General features: G+C 37.2%; 1 protein-coding gene across 1 annotated transcript in view; it reads right to left on the bottom strand.

Moving 5' to 3' along the window:
* LOC106647629 (uncharacterized protein CG5902) overlaps nt 1–21,203 on the bottom strand; it is a 278,297-nt gene that overhangs the window by 182,077 nt on the left and 75,017 nt on the right. The window contains exon 2 of the mRNA XM_014364130.2: nt 142–252. Coding sequence (XP_014219616.2) covers nt 142–252 — 111 coding nt within the window. The remainder of the gene's footprint in view (nt 1–141; nt 253–21,203) is intronic.

Genomic DNA, 21,203 nt, shown 5'->3' with positions numbered 1-21,203 from the left:
AGTAGACACTTTATACTGTTATGACAGACAATTTTATTAGGTTAACATTACGCTGTAAAATGGAAATAAAGAAAAATCTTTTAAGCGTAATGGTGTTGTAAGTATGTTATACAATCATTCCCAGGAAATCATTTCACTTACCTGGTTGTGGCATATTCTTGCAATCCAGTATGTAAATGCATGGCGTTAAATGTTCCAATACAACCACGTAGTCTCATGTCTTTTCCAATTTTCCACGTAACAAATAATGGGCTAAAACGATTTTGAGAGATTCATTATAAATTGGTTATAGATTAAAAGAAAATTTAAGTATACAACATTGAAAGCAATTTTCAAAAGAAGACGTAAATGTTTGTAAGTAAATTAGTTAAGAGAGAACTAAAATAATAAATTCATCAATAAGACATAATGACAAAATATTTTTTTGATACGCTGCACAGTATGAGTAGTTTTTTAAACTATACAAGACTTTTCGCACATGTTTTTAATATATTTAATCTTTGTCCGTTTTTTTTCTCCTGATCAGATGACCTCTCGGGAGCGCATCCTCCTCAACTTTAACTTAAGCCCCACCCACTTTTCACAGCTTAAATATCCATAATTAATAATGTGTACGTATTTTTTGCCGGAGGAATTTTATGGACACATTTCAGCTTTATTTGATAAGTTGATTATCAAATCAAAAGCGCCTGCTGAAAATAAATAAGCAGCATACATTATTACAATTACCATGATTCTCATAAATTTGGATGTATTATAAAAAATTGATATTCGCACGTAACATTCCAAATGTTTTTAACTACTCAAGCTTGATACGAATTAATATAAAGTGCTATAACACATAAACTAACGAAAGCTGCAATTCACTCTTTTTTATACTAATGGATAAACCATCCAAGGAGAAAATTAAGTGAATTATGGTCAGTGTAGTAAAACACGACAAGCTGATTAGCGAGCGCTAATTCACTGTTGACGCTAATATGTTTTGATTATGTAATTTCTACACGCCGTTTTTTCAGAAAGTCACACAATTACGCATGCAGACTATTAATTGTTGTTATTATGTTAGTCTCTTAGTTGTTAAGTAGCTATCGAGAAAATATGTTTTCTTGGTCAAAATTACTTGTGTAGTTTAACGGGTTTTTTATATTTATAGCATGATATTGAATGCGATTGTATTGATAGTAGTTTGGAACTCAAAAAACAGCTGGGCTTGATTAGATAAATTTATTGGTGGCGTTCAAGTGGTCAAAGGTTTTATCAAAACCGTTCATGATGCAGTTTTTACAGTGAAAGCCCAAAAGTTTTTCGTATTATATGTCAGGCACTATCAATATCTTTTTAACTCAACCTAATAATATTGTAATTTTAATAATACGCAGATAGCTTTCAAGCCCCAAATTTATTTGTAATGTATTTAACATGGGATCTAATGGGACGGCTGCCAAATCAGCATTAATAAATATGATAGAAATAATACACGTCAACAAAACTTACAGGACTGATACAAAACCATTCAGTTATAATAATTTTATATATAACGTATTATATTTAAATATTTCATAAGAGCGCGGTGGCTCAGTCGGCTAGGTCGTGGATTGACACGCGGGAGACTGTGGTTCGATTCCCGGCCAGTGCGACTTTTCGGGCAAGTACATCTGTGATTTTTCACTTGTGCTTTTTCACCACGCCATGCTCCTCGAGGAAGATTAAGGCGACCTTTTCGCAGCCAAAATTGCCTAATTTCCCCCTACCCTCCTCCCAGTAATGAGAGGCCACCAATCCCTTTCCTTGTTCCTTTCTCAAGTACTAAGGGCCCATAGTAGTGCCTTTATTAAAGGAGCCGGACGTAGAGCACTACAATATACATAAAAAAAAAAAATGTATATCTATTTTATTCAAGGTATCGGTAATGTAGTCAACTTCGAAAACACATCAACTAGGCAACGTGCTCCAAGTACTTTGCCCTGTTCATGCAAATAATAAACAAAACTATTAGCAACTTGAAAGAATGGTAGAAAAGACTATTCTGGAGTTGTTTCTAGATTATAAGATTTTTTTTTCCAGTTTGTAATTTCATGTGTTTTCCCGTACGTCATTACCAATGGCATTACTAATCCAAAACCCCTTTTGTAAAGGCATATGTTGCAAGGGGGCACTTCTATCATCTAGCATTTATAATATACGCTTTACATTTACATTTATATTCTTCTATTTATTATATTTTCTTGTAATAAAAAAATTCGTCCAATAGACAATTCAAGGGTTCACATTTTTTTTTAATGTATACATATATTTCATTTTATAAAAAATTCCTATTTAAAAATTCAAATTTGAACACCGCGCGTGGAGAATGTGCGTATAGTACGTCAAGAAAACGCTAGAGCACATTCACCTAAAGAAGAGCAAACCTGCTACTCAAAAGGAAACAACATTAGTATAAAAGGCACCAGCGCGCAGAGCACAGGAGTTCTCTTCCAGCGAACCTGGGACGCGGAGATCCGCGGTCACCTAGACCTGGAACTCTCTCGTGCATCGGTACATTACCGCGACGAGCACAAAGTGAGAGAAGGAGACTGAGTACGAAGGCCAAGAGCTGAAAAGTAAGTTTGCACACCACCTATAGGTAACCCTTCCACTAACCGGTTCCTACTTGGACTTTCGGTGCTTGACCGCTTTAAGCGTGGAGACGACGCATCCCCAAGTAGTCAAGGCACTAGGGTGAGCGATCACGTTCTTAGGCGAAGTTCCTGGGTCGACGACTTGAGCAGTGCTCAAGACACCCAAGGGCCCTGAGAACGACATAACCCTACGTGACTTGGTAGGATAGGTAGTTACCTAACATTAACCTTCCATGGTTTTACTAAAAATTCGTGCTAGTCTAACCTAACGTGTCTAAGCGGAGGTATTGAGGAGGGAAAATTTAAATTGTCATTTATGTAAAATTTTCTATTAAACAAAGGCGGATAAATTTCAAGTAAATTAGAAATTATCGAGTATATTATATATTTTCTTTTTTCATTATTAACGTTAATAACCGCGATTACTCAAATATAATTAATACATGTAGAAATTGAAGATACAATTTCCTTAGAATCATATGATTGAATAAATATAAGATAATTAAAAATAAATTGATTGTACTTATTTAAGCAAACCTTCCCCTCCACGTATGATTGCGAGTTCCTTTTATATAATTTAAGATAAAAACTAGAATAATAGCTGTTAAGATATTTATGAAATTGTTTATATGAAATGAGAATATTGTCTGTACCCAAAAAAGGGCAGGAATAAATTAAAAAAGATATTGGATTTAGAAAGATATTGAATAAGTTAAAAAAGATATTAAATTAATTAACTTAAGGGAATATTCATGGAACGATGAGAATTCAATAAAGTAATAATCAAAAAACAATTGCTGTATATTGTGCAGGAATTAATTGATTATTTTACAGATAAATTTTGAAACTTGCTAATAATTATTTTTAAATATTGTATATAATCGGCAATCTGAGCAACTTCGCTCTTTTACACGGGGCAACGAACCCGCCCTCCGACATATAAACACTAACATTGTTTGTGTGTTGGTTCCTAATCTTAGAGTTTCCTCGGTACAGATAATATTCTTAAGCCGATTGTTACCACCACCAATTAACCGGGGTTATACTGAAAGAAAGGGAAGTCGTAATGTAAAACCACATGAAAGGCCGTATAGCTTTCCCGAAGTAATTACACGCGAAATTCTGTCATGCATTTTTCAAGTAGGTAGCCTAGTTGAAATTTCCGATCGGAAATATGTGTTAACATGACGATTCCAAACAGCATAAAAATCTGAAAGCGTATTCGCTGTGAGAGTAAAGGCAGCCAGTGCTCTAGTCAGCGATTATTTGCACCACTGGCTGGATAGTGGATGAGTTTCGCAATGCTAAATCTTATTCAAATATTTATTACAATTGATATAATTTCTGTATAGTTAAACAAGTGTTATTAATAGATGATGTGAGCAATCTTTTTAAGCTAATTATTTCAAATTTAACGTTAATTTTTGCATAATTTTTAATGCAGTAGTTTATAAACTGCAAATATTACAATTAAGGGGATGTTTACCCCCTTTCGAACGCTTTTTATCATGGTGCTGACAATCACAAACAGCGGCGTTGCCACGCAGTAGAGAAGCCCAGTCGATAAGCAGACTGATTACTTTTTACTCTGTCACTGGTAGATATCGCGCACGCATGTTTTGTCATGTAGCCGTGTGTCTACAAGCACTACTGTAAAAGTGCAGTCCCACAACACGTAATAAAGCGTGCAATATATAATTCTCACCATAAGTATAAGTTTTTAGTCTATTCTGCTGCTGCATGGACCATCTCCAGAACGTTCAGCGGCAAATGCTAACTGTGAAATAACCAAGCGATTACAAGATTATTTATTGTCTTGTTTCAACATGGTGATTAGACATCTAAAAAAAGTTATTATAAATTATGTCAAACTCAAAAGCTTGGCAACATTTTCTTTTCTGCTACAAAAGCTTATATGTTTATGTCCTGATAATTTTCAACTTGGTAGGTACTGGGCAGGCACTTGGCGTGTACTTGACGGGCATATGGTAGGTACTGGGCAGGTACTTGGTGCGTACTTGACTGGCACTGAGCATATGGTAGGTACTTATAACATCTTACAAATACATCTCATAAGTCCCTACGTGCTTGGCAGTCAATCGCTTTGTTTTTTTAAGTAAAAGCGATGAGGAGGTTGACTTATAAACATCCAGCGAATCAATCTGATTAATACTAACGAAATTGTATCTCATAGTCAAATACCTCTCTGGGAAAAGGCTGATGTGTATGACAAATACGATGCATGGGGAATCATAAGCGTCGGCCGATCACGACGTGCGGAGCAATGGAACTTATCCGTTAACCAAGGAAGAAGGTCGAACAAATACAGAGGCTCAGCCGAGGACAAAAGCTTCTAAGCAAATACGGTAAGAAAGTGCTCCAACCAAAAGCTCAGCCACAATCAACCCGACCATTTATAATAGCCATATACCCTTAGAAAAGTTATGCATCCTGCCTCAGACAAAAGATATACCGAACAACAGTATTGCACAGGGTAGGTATCAGTATCGTTCTCCGACAAACTTTTGGCAACTTAAACATGACGAACGATACAATAAGACACGATTAAATTGCCGGTAAGTTGTGGCAAAGCAATACTGAAACACACGGACAAGCGATCAAGCTTGGTGGCCAGATACCCTGATAGCTCCATGTAAATCAAACAAGCATAGTCGAAATGGGGCATAACGAGACTCACAGCAAGAGTACTCCTAAGTCAAAGTAAAAAGGGAACCACCCCTATTCGCTATGCGCCTATGTCAGGTGGCGCCATTAAGTGAGAGAAATTGTCCCTCGCTAAAATCGCCAGAATGCATGGAGTCTTACAGGAAAATTTTTAAATAAATTAAAAAGAAGGTCATTAAGAGTGAATGGACCAAATGAATCAGTGATTCGAGTGTGTCTTATGTTAGTGTACAGTAATAAATTTTGATTGGTGTTGCCATGTGTATTTTATTTGAACATTTGCCATGTAATTTTTATTGAACACTGTGTTGTGAGAAATAGATAAATGTAAGCAGTAATTGTGTTTCTTAAGCTCCATACAAGTGCAAGCATGTGTATACACATATATATGTTGTGTTAGCACAGTCGCAATCCATGTTTATATTTTTCCCAATCTTGTAGTACATATGACAACACCAACCAAAACTTATTACTGTACATTAACATAAAACACACTTAAATCACTGATTCATTTGTGTCAATCTATTCTTAATAAACTTTTTTTTAACGTATTAAAAAGTTTCCCTATAAGGCTTCATGCATTCTGGCGATTTTAGCGAGGGACAATTTTTCTCACTCGACGGCGCCACCTGACATAGGCGCATAGCGAATACAAAAGACGATACAGCACCCCATAAACGCTTGAGCATATTAATGAAACATTAGCGTTCTATAAGAGATCTCCTTACAGAGTCACCTCCAAGTCTTTCACTAAACTGGCAAACGGGATCACTCTACCATCATCAAGCAGGGGAGGCAAAGCGTCAGTGTCAATTCGCATCAAATTTTAGCACGTGGCCAGAAGTATAGTGAGCATCTTCCTCAAAATAGAGTAGAAGGCCAATTCAGACGCCCAAGCTACAAACCACGCAATATCCTCATTGAATCCACCCACAACCTCAGGGAGCTCCTCACAAAAAGTGTACATGTACTTAGAAATAGAATTGACAGATTAGAATCTTCAACTATTAGAAATAAAATTGGTCACAATTTGGAGCCCTGAGGCACACTTGACATGCACGAAAGAAAATCAGTCTGAGCTCCGTCCAAACCAACAACAGCCTGCGATAGATCGGACAGGTACGAATGAAACCACCTAATGGCGTCCACGGAAAAGTCCATTCGAATCATAGCTCGTAATAAAACTGAGTGGCTGATAGAACCAAACGCACGCCTGAAATCAAACAGCACCAGTATTGTGACTCTTCCGCATTCAAGGCAAACATCCTCCGTTAGCTTAAGGAGAGCAGACTGAGTACTTAAGCCCCTCCAAAAACCCAATTGCATAGGCGAAAGGGGTCTTTGACCCTCCACGATGCAGAAGGATTCAGAGATGAAGAAGAAGTAAAATGGATGAAATATAAGAAGAAAAATGGATGAAATATAAGAAGAAAAATAATTGTATATTAAGACTAAAATACAAAAAAAAATCCATAGATAAATAAGTGCATAAGGTCCCAAAGGCGTATAAGGATAGAAATATCAAATGAGAAGACAAATCGGAGGTATACACAAGAAGTTAATAAAAAATGTGGGAAGTATTATCAAATTTACATAAAAAAGTCTACTTAATATCATACAAAAGTCAAGACTTTAGAATTCAACAGGTGTATCTGATTGCAAGCACAAAACAATTTTGATATACGGTAAATCTAAACAATTCCAGGTTCAATACAGTTATCAAAAATATACTGATACTTATACCATGGAGAAGAGGGAGGACGGCGTGTGCATACATTCTGTAATACTAGAAATGACTCACTTGGCGGTATGTAAATATTCACACTGATCAGATTCATCTTCTTTAAATGTGTTGAAATTTTTCCGTTTTTTAGAGGACAAAATGTTCTGTGAAAGTTCTAAAAAAAAAAAAAAAAAAAAACCTTGTAATTATAAAACGGAACAAAATTTTCTTTTTATAAAGAAAAAATTATGAATGAAAATTATTGACACTCTGATGTGCTTGGCTCGAGAGTCTGAAAAAAACACTCAGCACTCAAAGTATCAAATTTTCAATTACATTCTGTTATGTTTAAATATTTTTTAATTCCTTTCTTTAAGCAAACGACTTCATGAGTCTAAGGCAGGACGATTTTAAATAAAAGATTTTACTACAATACCTACCAATATAACATCACATGTCATATACTTAAAATTCATTTCTTCAAAACATTTAGTTCTGTTCTAAAATTATAAAAAGCGAATGCTTAGCGATTATTAACATCGAACTGTATACCTGTCTCTGCAATCACGTGACGTATAACTTACTTCTTTTGATATAAGCTACCGTCACTAAGCTCGCGTAAAATCTCTAAATAATCTTATAAAGCACTTATGTGACAACATTAATTCACACTTCTACATCCGAGAATGGAAACGATAAACAGTTTCAACATTTTTTAATGCGTATATCCATAAGAAATATCGTAGACAGTTTCGACAGCAACTTGTACCTAATCTAAAATCTGAGAGGTAAGCAATTTTAACCATCAATTACTGTATAATTATTACACCACGACTATGCTAGTGTAAATCGAAAGTAATTAGGTTAAGCTCTGACTCTTCGTTAAGACTCCAACCGGGCGTGTCCTCCTTTCATGCAAGAGTATAGAAACTTCTTGCAAATACCAATATTCACCTTTTATTTTTCAGTTCCTACGATGCTGGCGGCGTTCGCACCCTCGTCCCGAGTCTCGCCTCGGAAATCCGAGACGTTGACCCGACGGTGACCAAAGAGGAGGTGAAGAAGGCGCTAAAAGATCGTTTCGACGCGGCTGCTCCACCATAGATGGTCGTAAGGCTTTTGTCAAGAACGACCAGAGGTAATAGGGTTGCTTATGTTGAGGCCCCTACATATGCGGCAGCGGTCCTCGACAAAATAGACCACCTGCGGCTGGGCTGGGTCAACTGCAGGATTCGGCCCAGGACCAGAGCCGAGCGTTGCTACAGGTGCCTTGGGTTCGGCCACATCTCTACTCGGTGTGGCGGGCCTGAAAGGACCGGGGCGAGCTTCAGGTGTGGCAAAAAGGATCACGTGGCACGGAGCTGCTCGCAAAAAGAAGCGCACTACTACCTGCGTGAGAACGTGAATCCAAGGCCGAATACCAGCCACGTCGCTGGGACTGCCAGGTGTGGAGCCCTACGGGCGGCTGTGGAGATAGCTCCCAAGAAGTAGCGCTGATTCTGCAGGTAAATCTTGACAGGACCGTGCTCGCGCACGATCTGCTGGACCAGTTTTCCCGTGGCCGGGGTGTGGATATGCTCTTTATAAATGAGCCATCCCGTACGTTACCGGGCCGAGGCTGGTACTGCGACAGGACAAGAGGCGCAGCCATCCTGATTCGCAGCGACAAGTTCTCCGTATCCGATACCGGAGGTGGCGACGGGTTCGTGTGTATAAGGTGTGGAAGTGCTTTCTACGTAAGTTGCTAAATATCCCCTAACATTTCGATTGGTTTCTTCGGAGAGCGGTTTGCCGAACTCGAGGATGCCGTTCGAGTGTGCAGGGAGAGTGGTGATGTAATCCTGCCTGGCGACTTTAGCTCCAAGGCCGTCGCTTGGGGGGAGCCAAGATCCGACCCCATAGGACGGGCGCACAGTCGTCTCGAACGGTCTTTTTTTGTTCAAAATAACCTAGAGACCACACTTTTCATCCGTCTTAAAATTTTTTTTTTTGAACTAAATCTTAGAAGATTTAGAAAAGATTTCTGAAAGCCGATTTTTAATTTTCTTTTTTAAATTAGTTGTACATAACCTCAAAACTCGAAAAATAAGAGAGCCTGATGAATGAAACACTGTAAATCAATTATTGGGTAACTTATTAGGCTCTAAAACTACAAGATATCAGAGGTATGATGTAAACGCTTAATTTTCATGATAGTAAGAATAGTACAATAAATAAATCCAAAATGGCAATCCAATATGGTGGACCAAAACTAAAAAATTTCTTAAATCACGATGAAAATTACTACTCAAGGGTTTTTGAGGTCACTGATTACGAATCTTTTATTGCAATTTGTATTTTCAAGATAGCTGATCTAATATGGCACGCTCTGGGCTCAAACGGGATTTTTTTGTTCTATATAACTTAGAGACCTCACCTTTCGTCCGATCTTAAAATTTTTTTAAATTGAAGCTAAGAAGATTTAGAAAAGATCTCTGGAAGCCGATTGTTGATTTTCTTGCTTAAATTAGTTGTACATAACCTCAAAACTCGAAAAATGAGAGAGCCTGATGAATAAAACACTATAAATCAGTTATTGAGTGACTTATTAGGCTCTAGAACTGCAAGATATCAGAGGTATGATATAAACACTTGATTTTAATGATAGTAAGATTAGTACAAAAAATATATCCAAAATGGCAAATCAAATATGGTGGACCAAAACTCAAAAATTTCTCAAATCGCGACGAAAATCACTACTCAGGGGTTTGTGAGGTCGTTAATTATGAATCTGTCATTGCAATTTGTATTTTTAAGATGGCAGCTTCATCATAGCAGGTCAAATACTGTACAGTTCTTTTATCTTTGCAAAAGTTTTTGTCGGGTGTTTAGCGCTTAGGATAGGTCATCGTACTAGATCTGCCACATACGAATGATGATGATTAATTTGTAATCAGTGATCCTAAAAAACCCTGAATCAAAATTTGTATCAAGATTTTAGCGAGTGATCAGGTAATGTGTTTTTGTTTGCTGTAAGAAATCCACCATAGTCGAATTGAAAATTAAGATAACATATTTGTAATCTGCGACCTCACAAACCCCTGCCCTGAGTAGTGATTTTCGTCGCGGTTTGAGAAATTTTTGAGTTTTTGTCCACCATATTTGATTCGCCATTTTGGATTTATTTATTGTACTATTCTTACTATCATAAAAATTAAGCGCTTATATCATACCTCTGATATCTTGTAGTTTAAGAGCCTAATAAGTTACCCAATAATTGATTTACAGTGTTTTATTCATCAGGCTCTCTTATTTTGCGAGTTTTAAGGTTATGTACAACTAATTTAGAAAAGAAAATTAAAAATCAGCTTCCAGAAATCTTTTCTAAATCTTCTTAGCTTTAGTTTAAAAAAAAAATTTTTAGATCGGATGAAAAGTGTGATCTCTAGGTTATTTTGAACAAAAAAAGACCGTTCGGGACCACGATAACCGAACGACGCTACCGATGGAACCTTCCTTTTTGGAGCGGGTGGTCTCCAGCCTCTTCCCGGAGCATCCCGATAGGAGGCGGGATGACATAAGTGTAGACCAAGTGCCTCTCTATTCCCTCGATGAATTGAGGTTGGTGGAATCGGGGACTCCGGGGCGAAAGGCCCCTGGCCCGGACAGGGTGCCGTACGAAGTCCTCAAGATCATAGCTGCGGAGAAGCCACGAGTTTTGTTGGACATGTTTAATGCGTGCCTGCGTGTTGGACTGTTCAGCGAGCGGTGGAAGATCCAAAGGCTTGTTCTTCTGGGCAAGGGTAAACCACCCCCCCCCCTGGTCCCGTCGTCGCTCCGACCTTTGTGCATGCTGTATAACGCCGGGGGAGTGCTCTAGAGGCTGATACAAACTCGTCTAAGAGGGACAGTCAGTCCCTCGGATAATAAGTACAGGTTTCGAGGGGGACGATCTACGGTCATGGCTGTGGCTGAGGTCCTTGAGTCGGTTAGGGAGGCCTACAAATCCTTACATAACACGAGAAGCGCCTGTGTCCTGGTGAAAAGCGTTAGAAAAGCGTCTAACTCGGCCAAATGCTCCGATATAATAAGGGCTTTGAGGCGCCAGAATGTACCGTAATACCTTAGAAAGATACTGGATAGCTATTTTCAGGACCGTGTACTCCGGTACGACACGAAAGATGGACCAAGAGAGAGGCGTTTGACATCGGGTGTCGCACAGGGATCTGCCCTTGGCCCCAATCTCTGGAACCTGGTCTACAACGAACTTTTTGTGCCTTGAAATGCCTCCGGGGGTCAAGCTGACGGGCTTTGCTGACGACATAGCATTGCACGTCACAGCAAGATCGCGAGAGGAGACCAAGCACAAAATATGGTGGGCGGTCGCGATAGTGTCGGGATGGCTCCGGGATCACGGTTTTGAGCTAGCTGTAGGAAAAACGGAGATGGTCATCCTCACCAGGCAGAGATGGTTCGGGGGGGACTTTCACCTGAGCATTGCGGGTGAGGTAATCTGCGCGAGTCCGGTGGTGCGCTACCTCGGAGTGTGGATCGATTAACGACTCACCTTCGGGGAGCACATCAGAAGAGCAGCCGATAAAGCCACTAGGGTCTCTGGGGCACTTTCACGGTTAATGCCGAATGTTGTAGGCCCGCGGGAAGCCAAAAGACGGCTCCTTGCGTCGGTCTCCAACTCGATCCTGCTGCTATGGTGATAGCAAGAACGATTCTCGTCGTGTTGCTTGCGCGGGAGCGGCGAAGGAATTTCCTGGGCTTCGGCGACGAAAGCGATAGCGACAAGCGGGAGGAAACGTTGACGACGTGGCAGCAGGAGTGGGGTCGGGCCGGTGTGGGTAGATGGACGCACCGCCTGATTCCGCTCCTGCGGCCATGGGTGGAGAGAGGGCATGGAGAGGTTAACTACCACCTCACCCAGTTCCTCTCCGGGCATGGCTATTTCGATGCCTATCTTCACCGCATGGCAGTGAAGGCATCACCAAGGTAATCTTACTGCCGTGCGTTGGATGATACCATCGAGCATACGTTCTCTGAGTGTGAGAGATGGCACCGCGAGCGCTAACAGCTGGTGGACAAGATCAGCGTGGCACCCACTCTTGAAACCATTATCTCCGAGATGCTAAGCAGCGAAGAGGGATGGACGGTAGTGGATGGTTTCGTCGGGACAGTCCTCCGGCAAAAGAAAGAAGAGGAGAGAGCCGCCGCGCAGGTAGCGGGGGCCCCTGAGTAGTTTGATGCGGACCCAAGCTGCGCTAAGTATTTATACTCATCAGCAAGGGAAAGCATAAATGAAGCCCTAGAACACGGGTGCCGGTCCTCAGGGACCCCAAGTCCTTTTCAGGACTCGAGAGGATTAGCACCTATAGCAACTGGTGGCGAGCTTGCTCGCTAATAATGTGAGATACGATGATCTCCCTGGTGGCTCCACCCTGAAGTAATGCTAACGCGGTTCCGGGGTGGATTAAAAGCCACGTGTCATGGGGGGGGGGTTGAGTGGGTATGGGTTGTCTAATAAAAAAATCCACTGAGTCCCACACTACCGCTGTCCCTGCGGTGTGCCTCAATAAATTTCCCCTCCCTTCACAAAAAAAAAAAAAAAAAAAAAAAAAACTCTACAGTATGCGCAACATTGTCAAAGACCGTACTGCTTGCAGCCTAGGTAAGGTCAGGTAAGGGGGCTTTTAAGTAACAGCATACAATCCCGTTGTGTAGACAAGTAAGCGGCTGTTGCAACATTCTTCTTAGATACAGGAAATACACGTTTTCTTTACTAACGCAGGCATACTTACGAGTTGTCTTGGGTGGTGGGTGGCGGCATCCTTCTCTGGCTGACGTGAGGGGCCTAGCAGCAGGTAAAGCCGGACAATGAGGCTCGGATAATGCCGGGTAACCACATCTGATATAGCTGCACGCCTCGTAAACAAAAAAAAGTGGTGGGCTGACTCATCTAGGCTGACTTTTACTGAAGAGGCTAGATGGCGGGTCTTTTAGAGCATTGTTAACGCTAGCTCACTTTGGTGGATTCTCTGCTTCGGTCGTGGGACTTCATGCATGCTACTTGTCGCGCTGGGACACTTGTAGTTCGGCTATGCAATCCGGTAAAAGTTGTACGGGATCGAGTTTTGAACTAGATATTTTTGTTTGAAGAAGAATCGCTATCCTATAACTGTCAATGTAAATGTTGTTTATTTGATTGGCATTCCCAAAAAAAAAACAGAAACATGGAATTTTGATAGTAATATAAATAAAAATATCGGACATGAACAGTAGTAGAAGTTATATAATCATCAACGATGGATGGATAAATCCAATGCCAGTTTTCAACTAAATATTTTCATTGACAGGAATAAACGGCTGGGTTACAACCACGCCAGTTTGTCCTTGTAAATAAAAATACATAGCTTTGATAAAGAATCGCTATCTCGTAACTGTCAATGTAAATGTTATTTGTCTGATTGGTGTGTCCGAAAAAAGCCGAAAACATCGAATTTTTATAATGAACTGAACAAAAGTATCAGACATGAACAGTAGCAGAAGTTATTGAATCATCAACACCAGCTAGATAAATCGAATGCCAGTTTTAAACTTAATATTTTCGTTTACAGAAATAAACAGCTGGGTTACAACCACGCCAGTTTGTCCTCGTGAATAAAAATACATAATTTTGATGAAGAATCGCTATCTCGTAACTGTCAATGCAAATTTTAATTTATTGATTCAAGTTATATAAAAAAAGAATTATTGGTAATATACGTATTTGACAATGACTCCCTGCGCTCGAGCGCCACTTGCAAGGAAAGAGTGAAATGATTTTATTTTCGTGGGGTGTATACAATTTTTATCATGCTGGGTAGAAATTTTGTTCAACATATTAGATTTATTAATATTACAACGGAAAATTCCGTTCCATACAACGTAAAACTTAAAATATTATAACAAGAAGTTGAATTGGTAAATGGAATTATTATATAGAATTACGAACTGTGATAAATAAATGTAACAAAAAAAACTGTTCACATAGTATTAAAAATGAAATAGAATAAGGAGAGGCATTGTACCAAGTGGAAGAAAACAGAGGCGATGAGCGAGCGTGAATTAGCTTAGAGCGGCAACCCAGCAAGGAATCGATAGAGAGTAGTGGGCTCGTATCCTATTCCTCACTGTCCTCCTGCTGTGGCTCTGCTAAGACCAAACTAATAGAATTAATATAAGTAAGATTAGCTCTGTATGCTTTGATAAGAGATCAAACTTGTATGTATTTTGTTGAAATCAACAATTTTTAATAAATTACAAACTTAATCCTAGTTATGGAGCTGAGCTTTTGCATCTATTGTTTGCTTTTGGTACACATATGAATGTAGTAAGGATGATTTTTGGGCTCGCACCCTGAATTTTGTATTTCCATCCATATATTTAACACCTATATTTATTTCCAAACAAAAATAAGATAATTCCTCGCCGCAAGTAAAATTATTGATGAGTCATCGAGAAGACAACTGGAGCGAAGATTACTCGTGAGAAAGAGTCACAACAATAAATATAAGATAATTACACTCGTGGATATTCAAAAACCTTTCCGAAATAGTTTGCGTGAAAGCACTAATATTCTGACACCAAGAACGTTTCTACTCTATCCTGACTCTCTCCAGATCAGAAAATATACGTATAATATATAAATACAAACTGTGCTCCATTTATGAAGTTGTTTATAACACTTGACTCCTTAACTTCGATGATATATTAAAATATTACAGACCCATAATTATCAAATCATAACAATATTTATCACGAATTGTGTATGCCCTATATACACACACTCACGCATCGATCCATATTTTGGTAAAGTAACAAAAAGGCCAAGGCCATTTGAATTCTTGGAAATCGGTGTGCGCGAAGGCCGTTGAATCGATTCAATAAACTTACTGAAAAATAAACAGTCTAGGTGCACTAAGATCTTGAGCAAGCTATAGAAGCTTATAACGTACAAACGCAGTTAAAATTTTAATGTATAGGTAGATGCTTACGAACATTGTACTGTACACTACATAATTAACAATCGTTTAGTCGGTACCTTAATATTACTGATACACGCACCAACACTTGTTAATTTTTTATGAATTTTGAGAAATAAGTATTATAATAATCTCCGATAGAAAGTAAATTCTCCCCGTACAAAAAGTGTGTTCTCTACACGGTCACTATTCAATGCTTATTTAATTTATTCGTTGATTAAAACCTGAATAAGCGGTATGATGTCCTGCCCATTAAGCGCACGGAATAGTCTGCGAGAATATAAATATGTGGGTCATTTACCAAAAACTAAATTTTTTTCATGTTTTTATTTTTTAAATTTAATTAAATGTTATGTGAGTTATGTGACGTAGAAACTTTTTATATGAAACCTTTTGAGCCCAAATCTACGATCATTTTTCATAAGTCTACGTTAATTTAAATGCAATTTTTTTTAAATTTTAATAGACAAAACGGTAATTATTTTTGCAATTGTAAAGTTTTGAGTTGAAATTTTTCTACAAAATCGCATCTGCTCCCCAGACTCTTTTATACACTAGTCATTTAATCGATAACTTCAAATCTCTCTGAGATTAGGGGCGTATGGTAATGACCGCTCATTTTACAGGGACAATCGCTGTGTATTTGCAACGATAAAATTGACAGTATTCTTATACACTTCGGAATACAAAACAGAATTCCAAAACGGAATTCCAAGCCTCTGAAAATTAATCACTTGACCAAATCATTTGTGGTGCGTAATTCAAATGTCAAAATTATGCTTTACAAACGAAACGTCTCGTACTTAGAAACAACATTTTTTTTTTTTTTTTGTTCTTAACTATTAGAAAAGGAGGTCAACAACTTAAACTTTTAGATAGTTCATGTTTAAAAAATTTAAAAATTAACGTCTAGGCACCAAAAGCCGCAAAAATGGAATTTTTAAATGCTTCATATTACAATAATTACATTTTGGCTTGTTTTTTCAATCATACGGCCACGTAAATAAATTTGTCGACTCGATCTCGAAAAGATTTTTGGGAAAAATTGTTTTACACCGTGTAAAAGAATTTTATACTCGAAATAATTCAATCCGTCATTTTTGAACCTGGCTTTATAGAATATCACAGTTTTTTTAAATAAACTGTGTATACACACACACACACACACACACACACACACACACACATAGTATTTTACGCTATTAACTTAGAGAAAAAACAATTTTTTTTGCATTGTCTACGAGGAGAAATCGCAAGAATCTCAAGGTACTTTAAATATTCCTTATCGCTCTCATGGTAGGAGCCGTATGTAAATCAATCAACAGCTGAAGGTCTGTTTATTGATTTATTGGTGATTTGTTGACCCAAAGAGGTCACGGCCAATAATTTTCATTTATTTAAATTTCTAGATACTATTAATGAAAACTTTTTCTTTTTTTTCTCTAAAATTAAAAAACCCCAAATTTCATGAACTTGGCACCCTCTAGCTTAAATCTGCCATTTTTACTTTTTAATGAGATTTTTTTATCCACACTACGGATATGAAAAGAAATTTTTTAAATAAATTTTTTGCTTAAAATTTTGCATAGAATGCAATGGTATTTTTTTAACTTTTTAACTCTTAAAATAAGGATAAAAACTATACCAAAATATTTTTTAAACATTCTTATCGTATTTTACGGTTACAAATCTATGGAATACTATACTTACTTTTTTCCATCTTTTCACAGGAATATACGTAGTATGATGGTCGAAGAAAATATCTTAAAATTTCGAAGATCATGTAAGGTCATTACGTGAGAGAAAAAATCTAAAAAAAATTAGGGTAATTTTTCCTTATCAAGTGCTATCTATTCCCAATGTTTGAAGTGAAAAAAAATTTTTGGCTTCTAGTCGGCGTGGAATTACAACACCTACGTGAATTGAATTATACATACGCAAATGTCTGAAAAAATGAGAATTATATCAAAGATGTAGGTGAAGACATCATGTAAACAAAGCGGCTGAACAAAAAATAAGCAGCACTATAGCAGTGCAGGAGAGCGGTATATATAGTTATAGTTAGCTAGTTAAATGTAGGGAACAATGGTTTTCTTTGCTCTCTGAAACTGGGAAGTATTTACAAACTTTCTGCCAGGGTATGATAAAAAAATGTTAATTAGCAACTATTTCACCTTTCACTTGGGAAAAGATAGTGCATCACGCACCCAGTAAGAGAGGTTAAGAATGTCTCAGATTTCACATGAATAAACGCCCGAGGCAAAGTCGAGGTCGGTTACTGTGAAATCTAAGTCATTTCTTAACCTTGGAACTTGGTAGGCATACGATTTTACGTTTCCTGATGCTCAGTGAGTAAAAAATATGCTTATACTCAGCAAGTGTTAAGTTGGCAAAAAAATTAGGTACACTTGAGATGTCATCACATTACTGCTACGATTAAGAAACAACTAGGGCCAACCTGGTAGACACTATCTAGAGTAGTGTAGAGAATTTCGTTATTGAATTTCCTTTGTCTGGTTTACGGTAGCTTATTGTGATTTTCTGTCAGTCTTGATGAGCATGCCATCGCTAGCTAGTTTTCATGCTTATCTAAATTCAGGATCTGAGGATTCCTTTAGTCTCTTGATCTTACCATAAGCTAGAATGAAATGTAATATAATACTTGAAAACGCGATTTATACAGCTAAATTTTTGAAGACATGAAATTTTACCTGGTTACTCAATAATAATATATAATCATTACAGCATTTAAGTGATACCAATTATGTATTTTGATAGCACTATTCGATAGAGCAAACAAAATGTTGCTTTCAAGTGAGGTAGATTATTTGATGTGTTCCATCCAACGCAAATGTAAATGTGAAGAAGTGGGTGCTAAAGTGCAAAAAAATTTATATTAATAATAATTCAATAATTATTTAAAGATAGGATTCTGTCCCTTTAAATACGTTGAAATCACGCATTGTTATCGCTTTTATTTCTTGAATATCGAAGGGTCTTTACGAAAGCTCGGATTATTTGCTGTCAACTGTTATATGAGCAGGCCCATATCAAACTAGCATTCAAATAAATTTAAACTTTTTTAAAGCATTTCAAAAATTTATCTCATTTAAAAATAAGTTCACTAAAAAAAAATAAACCAAATTCAAAAAAGATCCTAAGAAAAATTTTCAGAAAAGTTGCATTTTATAAAATTCGATGAGTCACTATTATAGTCTGTGGTTAAATTTAAAAATGAAAATTCGTTTCTCAAAAATACGTTTGAAAAAAACATTGAAAAATACATACAAACTTATAATAATCTTTAAAAAAAAACATTTTTTCTAAGTGTTACCTAAGATTTTTATTTTTTTTCAGAATCTTCTTAAAGAACATACTATAATGTTTTAAAAACTTTAAAAACGTTAAGGCATTGACAGAGTACACCGAAGTAGCCGTTTAGATATTACATAGACCGAAAAATTTGTGCTATCAAATTGTTACTTGCTCCCATTATAAGGGTTGTCTAAACTTCCGTATAATCATCATACCTATATTTCCTTTTGTTTTAAATAAATATTTTCAATTGTATAACCTATAAAAGACAATGCTATTTCATGTATACCATGCAATGTTTGGTTGACAAATATTGATATTCAACAATACACCTATTTCAATAGTACACTTGAAAAGAGTCGAGTCTCGCAGCTTTATCCGTTATTCACAAGGGTGCATATTGCTGGAGTTCTGATCTCAATGCTAGCACTACTCGTCCCATCACTCGCTGTGCTATACAAGTAACGCTCTTTTCCACTGCTGTGAGTTTAGTGAGCAGCCATGAGCCCGTTTCAAAATATGTATTAGAAATTGCACTATTGCACGACAAATACAATGACAGCGCTAGAATTATATTCTACATCACGGAAGCCCATGTAATTCACTTAAATATACCCCACTGTACCTACGAGCAGTCAACTGTCATTCTGACTTGGATAATAATGACGTCGTCGCGTTAATCGTCCAGAAAAATTATAGTTATTGTCCTGAAGAATGCCATCAGACCCATTTCCGTGAAGTACATTGATCTACTATACTAAGCCACAGCCTATAAAATACTTATTTTTCTAAGTATTTTGTATGTATACAATTACCTCGAAATTTTGATGAGGCAAATGATCAGATTATCCTGGACGCTTTGGGGATACCACTCTCTCAAACTTATCCTCAACGATGAATCACTGGGCGTACACATCATCAATTAGCCTCTTAATTAAATGAAAGTAGTGTGTCACCCTAATCTTTTCAATTTTTAAAGGGAAGGTTACGTCTGCTTTAAAAAAAGCTGATTGTGTCATGCTTATTATTGGGATCGGAACTAAGCTGATACGCCAATTACAAATGTAAATTTAATAAGATGATGAATTTTAAAAACTGCGAGACTAGGCTCTTACAGGCTCTCCAACACCAATACACTCCTTGTTTCTATCCTTAAAAATTGTGGCAAACATTTGAAGCTCCGAGACTAGGCTCTTGAGTTTCGATCCCAATTTGTAGAGAAATATGAAAACATTTGCAATAATTTTTTAATTAATAAATTTTTTCTAAGACAAGGTTTTTATGATTAGTGAACATTGAATCACTTTATTTCAAGGAAAAGAATTCTTTCTCGAGAGCGCATAACAGTGTCATAGTTCATGAAAATCGAAGTAGGCAAAGGAAGCAAGGGTTCTAAAAAATTATGCGTAAGTATTCGCGCTTGTGACATATGCGTATTCGGAATACGCGGAATGACTTCAATTTGATGATAATACATCTTGATGTGGTTCTCGGGAAAAATATGTTGTCCGACTGTTTTTTTTAATTCACATTACATACTTATTCCTTAGGAAAAGAACATTCTCCTTTCAACTAGACTTTATTCGTCAAAAGTGTATAAAAATACATCCTGATCTTGAAAAATCTCGACCATCTTATATACTTCACTGTAATAAAAAATAAATAAAAAAATTGATATGTAACAACAATATTGTTTATAACTATTTTGACTTAAACAAAATGGTATTAAAAATCAAAGAAGGAAGAATTTAAACCCTGTTGGACTTCTCAAGTATTTTTTTAAGGCTTTAAATAAATAAATACACAATGTACGCACATTCTACTCTGTAATATTGTTCATTTAATTTGTGTTAGCAGCAATTTTAAAGCCTTTTAAATATAATCTTGTAAATGGTTTTTTTGGAGCATTCCATATAGTCCAGTGGCTAGCTCCAACGGTTAACTTCAGCTTCATCGCAGCCAGCTGTTAGTTGTGAACAGACTGCTCGTGTACTGCAAAAACATAATTATGAACGAGGACCGCTTCAAGCTTCTCTGCATGCCTTGCTATCAATTCCCACATCTCTACTAACCAATACGATTTAAAACTATCTCTGTGGAGATGCCGATAGTGGTGTGCCTTTTAAAAAATGTTCTGTGGCTTTTTTTTTAAGCTGCTCGCTTGCATAGCGGTAAAAACAACAGTGGTCAGTGAGACTTTTGTCTCAAGGCTGATTTTCCTGAACTATGGTATAGAGGTATCCTAACCTGTGTTCAGTGATTTTTTAAATACAGTGAACTAGTCAGAGCGCTAGTAAACATAAATTTAGCCTACAGGCAAGTCTTTCCAACATGATACCAGCTCGTCAGTTTTCTCAAAATTATTTTTTATTGCTGGAAAAGTGCTTTCGCACAAGTAGCATAAGAAGTCATGCAAGAGTGGTTTGCATTGCTGAAAATCTTGGTGAAGCCAAGTCAAGCTAAATAAAGTAAGCTAATTTAATCAATTATGGCTTAATATACATATGGGACATTCCACGTCAACGCAAACGCTCAAAAAATAGATTTTGCTCTTATCTAGCGCAATCGATAGTAGTCATCGAGAAAACAATCCCCCAATTTTTTCAGATTTTTTTACCCACCTCATGACCGTCAGTGACAGTCACAAAATCGGAATTTTTCTCTCTGGACCGAAAATCATTATTTTTTCTCTGGAAAATTAAAAAAAAATGCACAATATAGGGGTGTTTTTTAATGTATTTTTTTGCGTAAATTATGATAAAAATATTGAAATAATGTTTGGGGGTGGTTTACACCCCTAAATTGCCATTTTCAAGTTTAAAATCGAAATTTCGAAAAGTATGCCATGAT

Source organism: Copidosoma floridanum, unplaced genomic scaffold, assembly GCF_036245765.1.
Source record: "Copidosoma floridanum isolate Cflo_tuat_1 unplaced genomic scaffold, Cflo_Japanese_pri ptg000008l, whole genome shotgun sequence".
Lineage (NCBI taxonomy): Eukaryota > Metazoa > Arthropoda > Insecta > Hymenoptera > Encyrtidae > Copidosoma > Copidosoma floridanum.
This window is presented reverse-complemented; position numbering and strand designations above follow the sequence as displayed.